Source organism: Podarcis gaigeae (assembly GCF_964106915.1).
Source record: "Podarcis gaigeae genome assembly, chromosome: 9".
NCBI lineage: Eukaryota > Metazoa > Chordata > Lepidosauria > Squamata > Lacertidae > Podarcis > Podarcis gaigeae.
The window spans coordinates 55,287,337-55,305,760 of record NC_139685.1 but is presented as its reverse complement, the minus strand read 5'-3'; the positions used below and the strand labels follow the sequence as shown (position 1 = coordinate 55,305,760).

Below are 18,424 nucleotides of genomic sequence, written 5' to 3'. Positions count from 1 at the left end.
TCTGATCCACACTGCAGGTGTAGCCATGTCCTTCTGTCATTCATTCTGTGGCTCAGATGCATATCACCCAAGCCAATGGTTGCAAAGCCCAGTTTCAAATTGCACCGGGCAGCTGTATATTCACATGTATCTGATATGCAGACCCGAGATAAGTTAGACAATTATTCATCTTCTAGCAAACCAGTTTTATCATGCAAATGAATGCACATGGTTGTTGTTTTTTTCTTAAGATGGAAAACTTCTTTGAGAAATATCCTAATGCTGGAGCTGGAGCATCTTCCAGGACTCAGAGTATTGAAACGGTGAAGGGCAACATTGAATGGTTAAAGCGATACCGAGAAGAGATCGCAGCCTGGTTTCCGAATTAGCCTTGATCATCTTTTGTACCCTAAACTAATCTTTAGGACTTTCAGAGTACAGCAAAATGAGGATTTGTAGAAATCCTGCTTTCAGACCCTGATAAAGCTGCCAGTTCTGTCAGAAGGAAACAACACGGGGATAGAGTAATTTATTGAAATGTATGTTCAAATATGCCACACGGCAATCCTAGCTCCTCAAAACATCGAATGTCCATTAATACATTTATTCTCCTAGTGGGGCTACTTATAGAGTGAAAAATTATCATGCTCACATGGCTCATTAGATTACCCTAGTCTTCTCTGTGAGGATCACTGGTGTGTGTACTTACCACACATAGACGCACACTCCTTTGAAAACGAGTCCTTTGTTTATCCCAAACCCACATTATTCCATGTACTCAGGCCACCCTTCCAAACGTACCTCAACAGCGATCCATTCCAAATCTAGAATTTTTGCCTCTGGCTCTCCTGAGGAAAATTAGATGAGAAACTTTCTCTCCCTCAGAGGACGTTCATGCTTTGTAAAACCATCCTCAAACACATTATCCTCCACTGTATATACAGGTAGCCTATTATTTACAATCATTTGCAGCATTTTGTAACGATAGCAGGGCAGTGAAATGACACTGCAAAGCAGACTGTGATATCTGCGTGTTGCCCAAGTGACCCTGGCGAAGCCATAGCTCCCTGGGAGGGTACCTGATCTGTATACAGAAGGTCTCACATTCAAGGATTTCAGGCCCGAATGTAACATGCAGTCCAATTATGTAGCAGACAGCTATGTATCTTGTTTTCCCTTAACTAGTTACAGGTGTGGGAGAGCCCTCTAAAGGCAGTGTGTGGCAAGGGGTAGCTTCTCCCTTAATGCACAAACCTACTAAGATTAGAATGGAGATCGCCCCTCCCCACAAGACTTAGGTACCAAAAGCAATTTCACCCCAAAGGCAGCCTTAACTGACCTTGTGCCCTCCAGGTATTTTGAACTTCCACCAGCCCCACCCAGCATGAGCGCTATGTTATGGTGGTTCCAATCCCACACACACAGCCATGTCCAGAGAGAGCAAGTGTCGCATATTGTTCATTCTGCACCTGCAAGGAGTTGATCCTTTAGTGTCGTGGCTCCTATGCATTAGAACTCCCTGCCTGTTGATCTTAGGCAAACATTTTCACCACACTGCTTTCAGTGCCTGCTAAAAACTTTCTTTTGTTTGCTCAAGTGAGCCTATTCAGAACTGTAAATTTGGCATGTATTTTAACATGTAATTTTATTTTCTAATGTATATCTTTGAAAAACTGCTCATTTAATTTTTTTTTTAATGTTAGGCTGGTTGTTGTTTTTTCAATATCTGGTTGCATCAGTAATTTTAAGGGCATATTTTATAATTTACCTGTTAAACAAACAAACAAACAAACATCTGGAGGGCACCAGGACAGTGAAAACATTTCTGAAATTTCCAGTCCAGCACAGGAACGGAAAACCTTCCTTTCCTGTATGCTGCCTTCACAGCGAAAATTAGGCTTCCCCACCCAATTAAGTAATGAAGGAAAAAGAGACTGCCTGCTATGTATTAAGTCAGGGCAAGCCAACATTGTGCCCTCCAGATGTTCTTTACCTGCATCTCCCATCACCCCAGATGCTTGGCCATGCTGCTGGCAACAGTAGTGACCAGCAGGGAAACTCAGGTAGTGGGGTGCTGCTCACCTGGCGTCCCAATACTGCACATTGCTGCCACTTACTGAGAGTCATAGAATTATAGAGTTGGAAGGGACCATGAGGGTCATCTAGTCCAAGCCCCTGCAATGCAGGAATCTTTTGCCCAACGTGGGGCTCAAACCCACGAGCCTGAGATTAAGAGTCCTGTGCTCTACCAACTGAGCTATCCCAGGCCCACCGGGAGGGGAAGGCAGCAGGGGGCTCACTACAGTGTGGCAGTTGTGCCCTCACCAAGTTCCCAACTTGGGATGCTTAAACTAATTCATGCTTGATGGTACTGGCTCTTGTGTGTGCCTGCCTATTACCCATAAACTCCTTAGCATTCTGGGTTCTTAAGAAAGCACACAGACACACACACACACACACAGAGAGAGAGAGAGAGAGAGAGAGAGAGAGAGAGAGAGAGAGAGAGAGAGAGAGAGAATGAGAATATGTTAACAAGGAAAATGTAACACTTTGGCTGCAAAACCTTATGCATTTTCTGGAGAACTCAAGCCAGAAAATAATGCCAGTATCAAAAGCAGCTAGTTTGGAAGCACCTTAGGGGCATAGCTGTCAACCTTCCCCTTTTTTTGTGGGAAATTCCCTTATTCCAGCGCCGTTTCCCACTGCTTCCCGCTGCTATCCCGGATTGTTAGATATCCCGTAGACTGTCCCCAGGACAGGTGAAGCTGCTGATCTCTTATTTTCGAGGCTGCTGATCCCTTATATTCAAATCTGAAAGTTGACAGCTATGCTTAGGGGTCACTCACAGCCGAACTACACAGTCCATCCACTGTATCGTGCTGGTCCTTGAAAAAAGAATTTGTCTAATTCTTATAAGCAACTCTCTCGTGGTTCTAAATGTCCAAAGCCAATGTTGTGTACACAAATTTGCTAGAAGGGAAAAAAAACACCATAATGAGGAGGAGTACAAATCAAATTAGTAAACAAAGGCAGGAATTAACTAACATGGGTGAAGAATGCAAAATGTCTAGTCAGTTTTCATCATGATGTAGGAAGAGCAGCCCCTAGTGGCAAAGATAAGTCATTACAGATAAACGTTCAATAATTATTTATGCACCAGGAACTGTCGTGGCCATTTGTTGTCCGTTTTTCTACAAGCCACTAATCAGAGTCAAATAATGTGATACATAGCACAGCAGTGTTTTATCGTGGATCCATTTTTTTCATCCTAGCCAGAATTCCAGAATGTCCCAATCAAACTAATCTATTTCGGGTCTCCATTTGGTTAAATATATGCCTGTATAGATATTGATGACAATAAAGAATCCTGTGTTTGTTCACTTGTTTTAAAGTTCTGACCTTCTGCTGTGATTCCATGATGCCAAAGGGCTTTTGTGATTCCAAAACACAAATGCACGCATAATTTTTTTAAAATTAAAAATACTACTACTACTACTACTACTACTATTAAGGCGTCTGCACTTTTACACTTTGGCTCCTGGGTGAATGCAGCACTAAAAAGGGTTAGACAATCCTGCCCAATCAAATCACAAAGGTAACGGCACAATGGCTGCATCCCCATAAAGTCACAGGAAATAGGCCTTACATCAAAATCATTTCATAGCACCTTCCAGATTCCAACAGTAGAAAACAAGTGCCATCTGCAACTTGTACAGCACTGGCTGCAACAAGCCTACATACTTCAAAGGCAGACTGCCATGGTGACCTTAAGATCTTGCATTGCTCCCTGCATTATTTCAAAGGTTTTGCAGCAAGAGCAAAGTTGTTCTAGATGGCTATAGATTTGTTACCTCTGTTTAATCAGTCTTAGCACAAGTGCTTGTAAGTAGCTAGATCCTCCCCCCACCCTCTACAGACAGTAATAAATAGCATAGCTGCTGTGTCTAAACCTTGGCTGCTATGGCCCCCATACTAGATACAAAAACTGCTTTGAATCAGTGGCATAGTGGGGGGGGGGGAAGACACAGGGGTGGTTGCCCCGGGTGCAAAATTGTTAGGGACACAACATTTCAACACCCGGTGCTGCCTTAATACAGCTGTGTGCTTCCGTGCCTGGGCTCCGTTGAAAACGGCTTCTCCATATGAACCAGAAAGTGACCTCTCCAGACAACGAATGACTCTTTTTTTCTTAGCTCTGTGGCTGTGATCTCCTGGGTGACCCAGATGCTGTTAGGCAGTTGAAAGCACATTTGTACTCCATCCGTTTCCCTCCCACCCACCCACCATCACCCTCCATGTGGCCCTGGGCACTGGCAACCCATGCTACACCACTGCTTTCAATATCTCCTTCCCCTCAATTTCCAAAGCAGTATCTCATGAGGCATACAGGATTCTATTTGGGGAAGTCCATCAGCACTATCCTTGGGATGCTTACTCACAAGTAAGTCCTGCTCAATTAAATGAGGACTGCTTACTTTCAACTAAGTATGGGATTCTCACCTAAAGCCCATTGACTCAAAAGAGCTTGAGGCACGATTCTTTGCATCTCAGCTGCAGGATATAAGTTTAAGTAGAAGCAGATAATGTTCTATTAGACACCAATGGAAATCTTAACCCCACAAGAGAGCTCTGGATATAATTCGTGCAGGGGGGAATTGTAGGTTCATAAAAACAACGCAGAAGTGAGTGGTACCGTCACACCTAACAGGCATTGGTTCTGTTGTGACCTCACTAGAAGGAGCAATTTATTTTGAAATATTAGTCAATATTAGCTCAGTGCTTAGCCAAAGCTCTTGTGAGTCAAAACTCAGAAGACATTTCTGAAGCAAACAATGAAGTATCGGGAGGAGGCAGGAGAGAGGGAGGGGATGAGTGCAACAGTAAAGGAAAATATAATGACATTCATTCAAAAGCTTCTGAAAACTCCCAGGCTCTAGAAAAATCAGTTGTAAATAGCATTCTTTCTAAGTTTGACTATGTATATGCTACACCTTTAAAGTGTATTTGGAACACATTCTTTCCCACAAGCAATCCTGGACACTGTAGCTCACCCCTCAATGGTTCCCAGTAACCTACAGTACCCAGAATTCCTTGAGGAAAAGAAGGCGGTTCAAACGTGCTTTCAAGGTAGAATCATGAAATCGTAGAGCTGGAAGGGACCCAAGAGTCATCTAGTCCAACATCCCACAATGCAGGAATCTCGACTAAAGCATCAATGACAGATGGCTGTTAAAGCCTCTCCTCCTACCAGAGGGGAGGAGTTGTGAGCAGGAGCCGGTTCCCGCGTTGGCACGGGGGCGTATTCAGCCCCCTGCATCAGTTTCCCGCCTGCCGCGCCACGCCCGTCAGCGGCCACAGCAGCACTGTGCCCTCATGCTCCTGCCTGGAGTCATCAGATCACCCGCCCACCCTCCCTTTAGGTCATATTTATGCTTTTAACCTTGCTATGGACTTTGGTTGGTTGCCCTGGTTGCCCCGGGGGGCCTGATAGGAACTTTTATCCATTTGGCAAATTGGCAACAGCCACTTGCCTACCTCGTAGCAAATCATCACAACTTTTCGCGCATTGGCGGTTAGGCATTGGAATATGTGTCATGTGTTGGAGGGCCATCACCTACCCCTCCCCTTGTTGGGTATTCCGTTAAAGGAATCCGGCAGTCATGGATCCTGTCCAATGCCCTGCGGGTGGCTAGGGCCATGGCAAAAACCCCGGTGACATCAGGGGAAGCTTCCGGTTGTATTTGCATCAACAAGCTCCTCCCACTGGTTGTTAACCTTCGGATGACTCCCCGCTGAGCAGGGTGGATTCATATATAGATTGTTTGATCCAATGCCTAAGCCAATACCACTCACATGCTGTAACCAATAAAGTTGTGGCCTTCTTTAGCCCATTAACCTAAAATATATGTGTCCTTGTGTCTTATTTATCCCTAAGCAGGTGGGGGGGGGGTCCTCAACTCACAACCTCTGCTTAAAAACCTCCTAGGGAGGAGAGATATTGTATGTATGCAGCCATTGACTGCCATCCTTAGACTGCTGCTGTTAACATTTTGCTTATGAGTGCTTGTTTCCAACAACTTATGCTGCCGTAAGAAAATAATTTGTCTGAAAGGACATTTTAAGCTTTGGTTGCCCTGCCCTTTCAAAGACTCATTTGGAAATCAAAATAAATTCCCAAATAGTGATTTCCACCACCACCCCTTTTAAGTAACAATGGGGTTGAGAGTGTGTCAACATTTACTTTATAACCTCTGCTCAAATGTTAGGCATTTATGACTACTGTAAACATTCAAGGAGGACTGCCTCTTAAGAAGCAAGGCCACCACTGAGGTAATATGTTGGTTTTATTGTTCAATACCCTAAATGGCTGCTTGTTTTGAGGCAACATTTTCAAGGCTAATAGTCTGGTCTACAATCCAGTTCAGGTGAAGTATGGGGGCTTAGAGGCAATTGAGAGCCATCAAAGTCAGTCCAGGCTAAATTGTTTTAATCCAGATTAAACCAGATTACAGACTGGGCTATTGTTTACAGAGAGTTTTCTAAAGTTTCCAAAATGAATGAGCTGGTGGTGGTGGTTATATGTGTGTTTGTATAAAATTTGTTATTTTTGCAAGCCATTTAGAGACTATTTTAGTATTAAATAAGCCATATATATTATATTATATTAATTATATTATATTATATTATATTATATTATATTATATTATATTATATTATATTATTACATTTATGTCCCATCTTTCCTCCAAGGAGCTCAAGGTGGTTCACATGGCTCCTCTTCCTCCTCATTTTGTCCTCCCAACAACCCTGTGAGGTAGGTTAGGCTGAGAATGAGTGACTGGCCCAAGGTCACCCATGGGCTTCATGACTAAGTGGGGATTTGAACCCTGATATCAAAGATCCTAAGGGATGTGGGTGGCACTGTGGGTTAAACCACAGAGCCTAGGACTTGCTGATCTGAAGGTCGGCGGTTCGAATCCCCGCGACAGGGTGAGCTCCTGTTGCTCGGTCCCTGCTCCTGCCAACCTAGCAGTTTGAAAGCACGTCAAAGTGCAAGTAGATAAATAGGTACCACTCCGGCAGGAAGGTAAACGGTGTTTCCGTGCACTGCTCTGGTTTGCAGAAGCGGCTTAGTCATGCTGGTCACATGACCTGGAAGCTGTACGCCGCTCCCTCAGCCAATAAAGTGAGATGAGCTCCGCAACCCCAGAGTCGGTCACGACTGGACCTAATGGTCAGGGGGCCCTTTACCTTTACCTTTATCACAGATCCTAGTCCAATACCACATCACACTGGCTAAACAATAAACATAATATATGACACTTCATTCAGCGTTGTCTCCCACTTCCCCCCAAATGCACATGAAATTCAAAGCATGAAACATGAAAACATGTATATGGACAATGCACCCACATCCATGCATTCAAACTATTGAGTGTGTAATACAAGTAATCTTCTATGAATGCCAACATATGCATCTTCATAGGTATGCAAACAAGAAGCACAGGAAATTATCCCTTCTATATTTTCAATTGGATAACCTCACCCAGATCTTGAGTCAGTAATAGCTAAAACACTTCCTGAATGGAATTTGTGAATTGACAATAGCAAACTCATGAATACCAATGCACAGAAACATATGAAATTGCATTGGACAGAGTTAGGTTTGCCTTAAGGCTGTCCTAGAGGACAGACTAAGGCATACCTCACACAAACAATGGATACGAGAGGTTGCCAGACAATTCAGGTCTAGACAGCATAACTAGCTTGACTCAGTGCTACGCAGTTTCATAAATTCATATGAAACTCTATTGATGATGATTCATAAAACCCCAAAGGCCAGGATGAGAAAATAAATTGACAGCTTCTGTGCATTTATGCTCCAAGCACACAAAAAACAGGTTAATAGATGGTGCTGCAGCCACCTTCCTTCAGCCCCCTCACAGAAGAGAAGGACTGAATGAAAGTTTATACTTGGGGTGGCGGAACACTGGTCATGCAGTTCAGTGGAAATCAAAGGTGCTGAAGGCTCTTTAAATTGCTCACATGAAAACATCTGAGCTAACAAGAGTTAAATCTCAACCTCCCTTTCCCTGCAAAACAGAGTCTTGGGTCTTGGATTACACGTAAAATATTTTAAACACTTGATCTTACCCGTGAGGCCCAGGGAAGCTCAAAATCCTAAGCCTTGGGGGGATTTCACAATGGACCACCCACTATGAAAGTTGAGGTTGGCACCTCTGCCAATGCAGCTTGCTCTTAAGAAGCCCTTCCAAATACTGCTGCGGGCTTTCCCTGTGGAAACAAAAACATGACTGCAAACGGCTGGCTAGTTGTTGTGATCTGGAAAAGCTCTGCAGTGTAGATTGCACACGGCGCTATCATACCCTCCAACATTTCTCCGATGAAAATAGGGACATCCAATTCCACCATTATCCACGGACCAAAGACTATATTTGTATGCTATGACAGCAGCTAGAGTTCTGATAGCCCAAAAGTGGAAAACACAGGAGATACCGACTGTAAAGGAGTGGCAGACAAAGTTGGTTGACACATAGGATTTGCAGTCAGGAGGAGACAAAGTACCAAAAAGAATGGAGTAAATTTATGGTTTATATAAGTGAGAACTGTAGAAATTTGAAGACGTTAGCAGGACTGAAATAAATCTTATGTCATGGTTTAGTCTTTTACAAATGAAATTGTAAATTAAAGATTGGAATAAGAAAACCTGCGGAAGGGAAGGAAGGAAGTCAATGGCTCTATGGAGCATAAAGTAGGATACATGTAAAAAGATTTGATGTTTTTGTTTGTTGGTGTTGGTGTATTTAAAATGAAAACTTAATAAAAAGCATTTTTTAAAAAAAAAACACAATTCCACCATCATCATATTTACTTGGTTGTCCCAGCCATTCTGAGGGGCTTCCAACATTTATAAACATAACAAAATATTAAACACTGAAAAACTTCCCTATACAGGGCTGCCTTCAGATGTGTCCTTGGCTCAGGGGTTGCATAACTCCATACCCCCCAACATTTCACCGATGAAAACAGGGATGTCCTAAGGAAAAGCAGGACATTCCAGGTTCAAATCAGAAACCAGGATGGCTTCTGTAATTCCAGGACCGTCCCTGGAAAATATTCTTTACAATGTTGGCATTAAGCCTCTTGTGCCGCCCTGTGTGGCCTCCTAGAATTAGCTCACAGTCAGTTGCAGGAACATAGGAAACTCACTGCTTCATACTGAGTTAGACAAATGGTTCATCTAGCTCAGCACTGTTTTACAATAACTGCATACCTTCCAACCTGTTGAGTTCCAATATTGGAATATGTGTCTTCCTGTCCATGCTCCTGTGCAAGTCACATGACCCGTGTGAGGTCACAGAGCCCCAAAGACACACTTTTTCCCAGGGCTGTGCTCTCACAGCACCCAGAAATGTGTGTTTTAGGATGCTGTGCAAAATCGTGGCCCCGAAAAAGCCAGGTGGAATGTGCTAGATGCTGTACAATTTTTAACTGTATTTTAATTGCTGCTTTTTTTCTTATATTGTATTTTATTGATTTCAGTCTGCATTCCATAAAATCCTAATTATAATACAATATAAGAAATAAAAGAAGCAGTGAAATTACAATTAAAATTGAATTTGTGTATTTAATGTGTACATTCTGCAGACCACCTCCACAAAACTCATGGACATCTGGCAGTCTACAGACTACAATTGTGGAAATCTAGGTTTAGGATTGGGCCATCTGAAGAACTACTTCCATCTGCCCAGGTGTTGAGACCTTAAGGAGAGGCCTATCTATCTATCTATCTATCTATCTATCTATATCTCTCCTGTCAGAATCAGATGCATCTTTGGAGACTACTCAAGAAAAACCCCTTTTATTTAAACAGGCATTTTGGCCTAATGGGTTGTTGTTGTTGTTCTGCTACTCTGCATTTTGAATCTAATTTGATTTTAATTGTGTTTTTATCTAGCTGCTATTTTTATCTGCTGTTTTCTGGTTTCATTGTCATCTTGCAGTCTTGTTTGTGCTCTTTTCTTTCCCTTTTTTTTTTTTAACTTGTGGGTTTTAATTCACAAACAAGGAAGCCAGATGACAATAACACGGATTAGAGCAGATAAAAATACTTTAATTAAATTTTCATTTTTATTTGTTGTGTTCATTATTTTTATGTGTTATGTGTTACACTTATAGCCTGCTTGGAGGTTTTTTTATGGACAGCAGTAGCAAATAAATAAATAACCCATTTTTCTCCATTGAGGAACATTTAGGGAGGACTATCAGCAGCTGCTGAAGTTTCTAAGGTTCATTGAAAGCATATGAATGTGAACCAAAGTTATTTCAAAGAATGCCCAAACCTTCAAGTTAAAACTGGGCTATCTGCTTCACTGCTTCAGTGGATTTGCAGTCTGCTTGAAAAAAAACTTATTTTCCATGAAGATCATGCAGAGGGGAGGGAAAACAGTTTTATCTTACCAACATTTTGCTAAAGTCCATCATCTAGGCCACTGTTCTATCTTTTGTACTTATTGGCAGGGGCTCCAAATGTGCAGGGATGCAAAATCTGGGCATGAAAGTGAGATCTAATCTCTAGCAAGTCCTTTCTGTAATATTTATCTACAAAAAAGACTAGAAGGCCATATGCTAAGCGAGCCATAAATGCCATGCTTTGTTTCAATTTTGGAATCTTTTGCTGGCCAGAAAGAAAGAAACTTTCCATTAAAAAGATGAGTAATGACAATGCAACCCAAAGGAGGTTTAAAGACATGTGTTCTAGATGTGATCATACTGCATACCACCTAACTTTTTTGTTTGCTTGTTTTAAACTTTAAATGATGGCGCACTCAATGGGAGTTTCCCTTCTTTCCCTCTGCTTCTCACATGCCCTCAAAATCTACTCCTCCGGCTACTCCAGAGCAGGTTGCAGGATAGAGAGCTGAAGGGGAAAGGAAAGGAAGGGGAGGTCCCATTGAGCCAGCAGAAGTCTAGTCATGTAATGTGAGATGTCACCCATACGTTGGAGAAATGAAGCTTTTATTGGAAAACACCAAGACTTGCTACATTTCAACCAAATGTTTTGACAGCAAAATCAGTAGAAAACCTTAAAGTACACGATTGATTGGTGAGCTATAAGAAGCATACAAAAGGCTCTGTATGCTAAAACTTACAATTTACGTTCTCCCAGATAAAGGAAGCAATCTGATGCACCAGAAGCGGTTGTAAATGAAGCTAAATCCCCAGAATGCCCATTTTGGAGGACTTCCACTGGCTTCCACTCAACCAGCTGAAGCCCAACTGAGCAAGTTATGCTGGCGTACTTGGGCTGAGCCAGAGTTAGGACAGAGGCAAATTTAAGGGAGTGGGAGTGGTTCACCTGCACTGGGTGCCGAGCCAAGAGGGCACCGCAAGGGCACTGCAACAATGATGAACAACGAAAGGTGAGAGGCAGGGGAGCACTGGATTTTGGCAGCACACAGTGTGCCACAGAAATTTTAAAGGCCAAAGGCCACCACTGGTTAGGGGCTTAATACCAGCTGAGCCAGAGATCTGTTGCATCCAAAGCTACTCATCCCAGAAGATCTCTTCATAAGATTGGCCCCTAAATTTCCCATTTTGGAACCTAAAAGCAAGCAGATAATAGGATCAATAGAGCACAATGTCACCTGTTCAATCTCTGGATGGAGATTGACCAACCAAGACCACAAGATCAATCCCAGAACAAAAGCTGGAGTGAAGGGACACTGGGAAATTCATGGCTTCCCAGCATACTTAAATGGGGTAGATAGTTGCTCCTTTTATCAACCTTTCCCACACAAGGAAGTTGAGGAAAATATAGCTGCTTTTTAGCAAGCTATGGTAGAGGGGCTGTGATTTCCCTACACGTATTAGAATTCAGAAGTGCAATTTATTGACATCATTCAATACCCCCCGCCCAATCACTCTTTCCCATAACTAAGTGGCAAGAGACTATATCCAAAAATAACATTTCAAAATAATGGATTTAGGATCCACAGATTTTTCCAATGAATCAAATCCTTATTCTGAGCAAAGAGCCTCCAAAAGAAGTTTCTGCTTTCTGGGGGAAACCAAACCATCATGTTGTGCATGATATTTATGTCAGATAGATCTGAATTATGACTTGGATGAGGTACTAATCAGTAAGGACAGACATCTAACAACATAAATTATGGAGAAAGGCACGTTCCAGTCACGAAGGAACAACTGAAAACACAAGCCTGCATTTGGTGAATATAACTCATTGTTGTGCCCAAATGCATCGTACATCACTGAAAGATCACGTAAATGGACTCCTTTGGTGTGAGAGCGATCAGTTGTTTGGAAGAGTCTTTTGGGAATGCTGTCAAAAGCAAGCAGTTTCACTCTTTCCTATTCAAAATTGCTGTGCTTTTCCCCGTTTCTGGACTGTGGTTTCGTCAGCAGTGAACCCTTGCATGTCCCCCTCCAAACAAAGTGACAAGGAAGTGACACCTATCTCAGATGGTTGGTCCCAACAACAAACCCCTCAGAACCATTTAGAAGAAGTCCTGCCATACATCTCTGGCTATAGACCTGAGAAAGTATTATGCATGGCACTCCATTGATTCAGATTGCGATGCCTTTAGAACTGCACACCATGGCACTACTGCCAGTGCTGATATGAGTCCAAGCTATCAGTTCTACCAGTAGGATTTATTGCCACATAATAGGCACAATGCAAATAATGTTAACTGAGCATTTCAATCCCATTTATTTCCATGGGAACTTCTGGGTCTCATTCATTAGTCCATGTGCATATGGGATTTTTATTGCTAGGGGAGTGGGCCTCTACTAATAACCATTCCCACAGATGCTGTTGAGTCCATTTCCACTGCTCCTGACAATGAGGAAATTCAGCTTGCATGGATGGAGCTCAAGTGCTGGACCATGGCCACGGCAGAAGGTATTCACTTTGTTTGTGCATGTTGATGATTCTATGTGTGCAAACATATCCCAGTCCCGTTCCCATTACAAAATGTGCATAACCCTCACAGTGCATCCAGCCTCCTGTATGGGTGAAAATAATTATCCGGCCTTTGTGCTTTGGTAACATCCAGACTTGATGACTGCAATGTGTTATGCGTAGGCTTGCCTCTGTTTGGAAACCTCAGCGGGTTCACAAACTGGCCGTCTGCTTGTCGCCTTGCCAATACTTGTGCTTGCTCTTTTCACTTCTTCGCAGCAAAATTATATCATACTGACACTAAATGTTGTGGACATTCAATGAAGCTGAATGCTGCAAAATTCAAGATACACCAAAGAAAGCAGCAATGAAGCATATGAGAGGGAGGAAGGTGGTTGAGTGGAAAGGCTGATTCAAAGCTGAGTTGGAGAAGAACGTTTGGGTCTATAACCCTAGCCTCATATTTGGGATGAGCATTAGTGAGCTGCCAACATGTGTATCCCTGAGCCCGGAGTATTGCAAAGTGCCAGCATAAGCTGACAATAGCTGCTGTAAATCAGTGGGATGCAAAACGTATTCACTTCTGATGCTTATCTGCTCTGAAGAAAGCCCCACCCAACACGAAAGGGCTTACACCCAGGCAAGGGTAAAGGATTGGAGGGCAGTTCCATTCAAGCTGTCATTATACAGTACTTATAAAAACAACCCATTCTTTTCTTTTCATATGCTGGCTACATACCTTCTAAAGCATGTTTGCTTTTGCAGAAAGGTTGCAGTAGCATTGTTTGTTTAAATCTCAGTCCATTTTAGGCACTGTATACTCTAGCAACAAAGAATAAAACTACTGAAGAGGACTTCTGTGTGCTGTGTGGATAACGTGTTATGCATAGAATGCATTTCGATAGTCCATGCTGGCTACTGACCTGCGTCGTGGCGTTTTCATCTATAGGGTTAATCAGCCCTTACTAGGGTGTCAAGTAAAATATACTTAATATGGATTAAGAGAGCCTGTTTTGGGTTGAGCCAGTCTTAACCTTGTTTGAATAAGAGTCAAATGCAGTATGTTCACATTACTTTTGATCAGTGCTAAAATGGTCTGAATAGCCTTAAAATGGGCTAGCTAACCTAGATTAGCTAAACATAGCTTAATTACTCGTGGTGGTGGGCAAACCTTCCCTATAGACAAACCCTCTAATTATTAACTTAAAATGTGCATTAAATAGGCATTACTTAACCTACCAGAGCTAATTAACCTCCTGAGCTCAGAAAGTTAAGCTCCTAACCTTTGCTCAAAATAATCCTAGAGCGGGAAAGCAATGGAGGCTGTAACTCAAACTGGACCATATAAATACAGAGGAGGAAGCTGGTATTTGTTTGGGTTCTTTAAAAGCAAAATCTGATTGCTTGGGGTCAAAATAAGAGCCTCTTTCACAACAGCTGCTGGAGAAATGCTCTTTTCTCTAAGGAAGAGGACAAAGAGTGCTCTTATTCCTACTCTTCCTAGCAAAACAACTCCTCCTGGTTTTCCTACCTGTGGGTGGTCATCACCACATGACTGCTGCTTATTCCAAAGCAGAGGTGGATGCCAGAGAGAGCCAGGACCGTACATCCAGACCTAATAAACACACCAATTGTCTGTAGCTATAACACAGGTAGTAACCACTAATTAGATTCTATACTCTCCTGTCAGGAATGTTTATACAACCAAGCTCTGCACTCATTCATAGCCATTATAGTCTGTTAAAAAAATACTGTTTCTTATATACGTCATTGGTTTCAGTGAGCGAATCAACCCCTTGTTCATGGGGGATTATATAATACCATTTTTTTCATTAAGACATTTTGTTTTTATTTTATTTATTTGTGGGGGGGGGTTCTTTCATTACTAACCACTGTGGGATCATCTGTATGAATGATGAGATATAGGGGGGGAACTCTAAATTAATAAACTGTTGGTAAATATACATACCAATTATTGAAATTATTATGTTGCTGGTAAATATGCAGACCACTGCTGCTAATGTGAATTCCACCTCTTTGATTTCATTTCTGTAAGAGGGGGCAAGGCTGTCACAATCTATTTTTCTTTCCATGAGGAGTTTGTGCCTCTAAAAGCTCTGTGGCAGGTAGAAATGACACACAAATGGGTGAAATTGTTCTCGCTTCTGCAATGCAACTACTAAAATTGGGACAATTCAGGAAAAGCAAGAATGGCATGCAATCAGGTAGCTCTCCCATCATCTAACTATTGAACACCTATTTAAAGCCCTGACAGAGGGATGCGCAGAAGCAGATTTCTGTGTTATCCTCACTATTCTTTGTTAAGAACATTATTAATTTGCTAGTAGCAAGAGTGCTGAGCGTCAGGTAGTGTAGCTCTGTGGCAGAGCATATGTCTTGCATTTCAAAGATCCCAGATTTAATCCCTCCAGATCTACACTCCAGGTAGGGTAAAGAAAGTCCCCTACTCGAACCCCCCCCCCCCAGCTGCTACCAGTCAGCGTAGATGCTGCCAAGCCAGGCAGGCCAATAATATAATTTTTTTTTGCGTTGAATGTAACCAGATTTATTCACTGAAGGGGGGAATGAATAATAAAAGGAGGAAGGTTTGTATTTCTTGCTATTCCCTTTATCACCGCATTGGTGATTGGGTCATCTGCAGAAGATACTTCTTCTGGGAAAGAATGATGATGTGGGTATGCATACAAATACGAAGGAAGGAAGGAAGGAAGGGGCGAGCGAACCCGTCCATGGTTAAGGAATGAAGACAAGTTCCACGGAGGAACCAGCCACGCGGATAGCTCTTACCTTGAACCAGGCTAGATTCTTAGCGGAAAGGTTTAGTCGAGAGATCCCGGGGAAGGATCAGGCCTTGCAGATGCAGGGGTCGGGTGGAAAAGGGAGACTTTCATAATCCTAGCAATTTTAAGGAAGATCGGTCCGAGCTGATGCAAAAAGAGGGAGAAGTTCCCCCATCTTCCGCCGGTTTCGCGATGCAACTTTTTTCGCCGGGTGTGCGTGCGCGCGCGCGCCGGCGCAGAGTTCCCCTTTTCATGAATGGGTGGGCAAGTTCATGATAGAACGCTGGGGATAATTAATAAGGATGATGAAAAGAACGCGCCGCCCGGCAGTCAGCGCGAGCAGAGGAAACTTTCCCCGTCTCTTAGGGAAATGGAACTGCCCTTCCGAGTTCAGTTAATTGGCGCTCCAGCCAGACAAGATCGCTGGAGAAATCAGCTTTGTCCTTTGCCTGCTTAGGCTACAGCCCCATATCCACTTACTCGGGAATAAGCTCTGTCGGAAATCCGCAGGACTTACTTTCGAGTAGGCGTGTTTCGGATCGGATGGCGCAGTTAAAAGCCTGTAATTCATGAATGTCTTTTTCAAACGTGTCAGCGCCGATTACATCCCTAACTAACCTTGGGCTTGTTAGAGGCTTGTTTTTCTCAGATGCGATGGGAGAAAACAACTGGGAGGAATTTTGCCGCTGAGTGCCGTACAGTAAATCTCGTTTTGTCCAACTAAAGTGTGCATAGGATTGCGGTCCTCGGCGTGAGTGGGTCATTTTTAGGGAAAGGATGCGAGCATAGCAGATTTCTGAGCCCTGGCAGTAAAACCGAATTCCTCCGCGCAATGCAATCCTATGCAACTCAAAAATAATCCTCGTGGTTTTGAATGGAACTTACTACCAGGTACTTACATCTGCACAGGAGCGCTCCCTTGGTGTTCGTTTGCAATCCTTTGCACACTGATTTGGGAGTAATCCCAAATGCAGAGCAAGCATTCATAGGATGCGAGTGGGTTTCAGCAAGACCCCATTCCCTAACTGCCTGAATAGAAGCACAAGTTTTTAGAGATGGAAGAGCCTCTGGGAGATCAGAAAGTCCAGCTTTGGCTCCATGCAGGAGTCATCTGGAATATACAGTTCTTCAACTCTATATTCCGAGGTGAGCAGTCTTAACAAAAGTCAGTTTAGCTACTCTAGGAGAACCAATAATTTGAATCCAAGCTTTTTATGTTCATTCACAGAAGATGAGGGAATGATTCGCTCCCCCGCCCAGGTCCCTGCAGACGAATCAGCAGTAATTCTTCTGAGTTAGGCGAAAGGCAATTCTGTGCGGGTTTATTCCGAATTAAAGTTCCCCCGAATTCAGCGCAATAAACCGGGCAGAGTTATGCACACTTGCGGGAGCGCAAGCCACAATCAGCGGGGTGGGACTTGCTTCTGAGCAAACAGTTACAAGCGTTCACAGTTCATCCGGATTGCGAGCACGGGATTTTATGGAAGTACCCCGAAACAAAAGGGATGGGGGTTAGCAGAGAGAACTTTCCAAAATCCAAAAGGAATGGGGGGCAGACAATGAAATATTTGACACCTTATGGTGCAGTTGTCTAGAACTGAAGCCACTTCTATTACTCCAGAGGAGCGGACTGGAGGAAAGGAAGGACACTCTCCTCCTAAGGTGGTGGTGGTGGTGAGTAGTCAGATGTAGACTGCCCTGTCTGCCTACTATAGAGTAGCCCCAGGATCCTCTCTAGCCCATAATCCACTTCAATGCAATTCTCTGTCAGCATCGCTATGGTCCTCTGGGGTTTTAAATATCATTTCCAGCTTATTGACTGTTGAGAAGCCTCCGTAAGACTTTTGTGCGTCTAAACGGAGCTGTAGTGGTGTTAGCAGTGATGGTGTCATTCAGCTATTGTGGCCTTAGTGGGACAAAACAACCTCAGACAGAGTCGTTTAATAGCGAGCAGCAACAGCAGCTTTCTGGTTTTTCGGGTGCAAATATTTAGTGGAAACGTAAGAAGTCAAGTCGAAAGGATTAAGTGCATACCAAGATTTATAGAGCTACTTTTATGGGACCTTTTACGAGAAACTTAGAGATGATTCATTTTTATATGTAACATTTTACACCGCAATGCAGCTCCCAGGCTGTTAATGTTCAACAGAGTTTGGGGGCAGGAGAGGAGCTCCGACACACACACACACACACACACACACACACACACACTCTTTTTCTTTTCTTTTTTTACAGGTCGGCTTTTATTTCGCCTTGGAAACCGTTTCAACTATCGGACTCCAGGAAAGGGTTAAGGGGTTAGCAAGACTGTGTTTTTCTTTTTCCTTCCCCTGTGTTTACATGGCTGGCGGGTCCCCTCAAAGAGGAATTATGAAAAAGAAAATAGTTTCCACCTGTAAGCCTGAAGGGTGATCCTAAGGCTGAGGTCCCTGCGCACAAGGGAGGGAAGGGGAGTTCCACTGGGCTCTGAAGATTTCCTTCCTAATAAATATAGAAGCCTAGGATCTCATTGCGCGCCAATGTGAAATTAACGGGACACGCATTTTTTGCAGCTTCAGCCGTTGCGTGCTTACTCGTTGCATTCAATAGGACTTACTTCTGAGTAGACATGCATAGGTTTTCAAGGCCTGTTGTAAGCCGTAGGTAGCGCAAGTGGGCTTACACTCAAAGGAGAGGCTATAATTATGAATGCCCTTCT

The 18,424-nt window shown here is 43.1% G+C and overlaps 1 protein-coding gene across 1 annotated transcript in view; it reads left to right on the top strand.

The window, feature by feature from the left end:
* Nucleotides 1-3,370, top strand: part of ENPEP (glutamyl aminopeptidase) — a 59,670-nt gene extending 56,300 nt beyond the window's left edge. Inside the window, exon 19 of the mRNA XM_083757239.1 lies at nucleotides 231-3,370. Within this exon, the coding sequence (XP_083613365.1) occupies nucleotides 231-368 (138 nt within the window). The 3' untranslated portion in view covers nucleotides 369-3,370. The remainder of the gene's footprint in view (nucleotides 1-230) is intronic.
* Nucleotides 3,371-18,424: the final 15,054 nt, after the last annotated feature.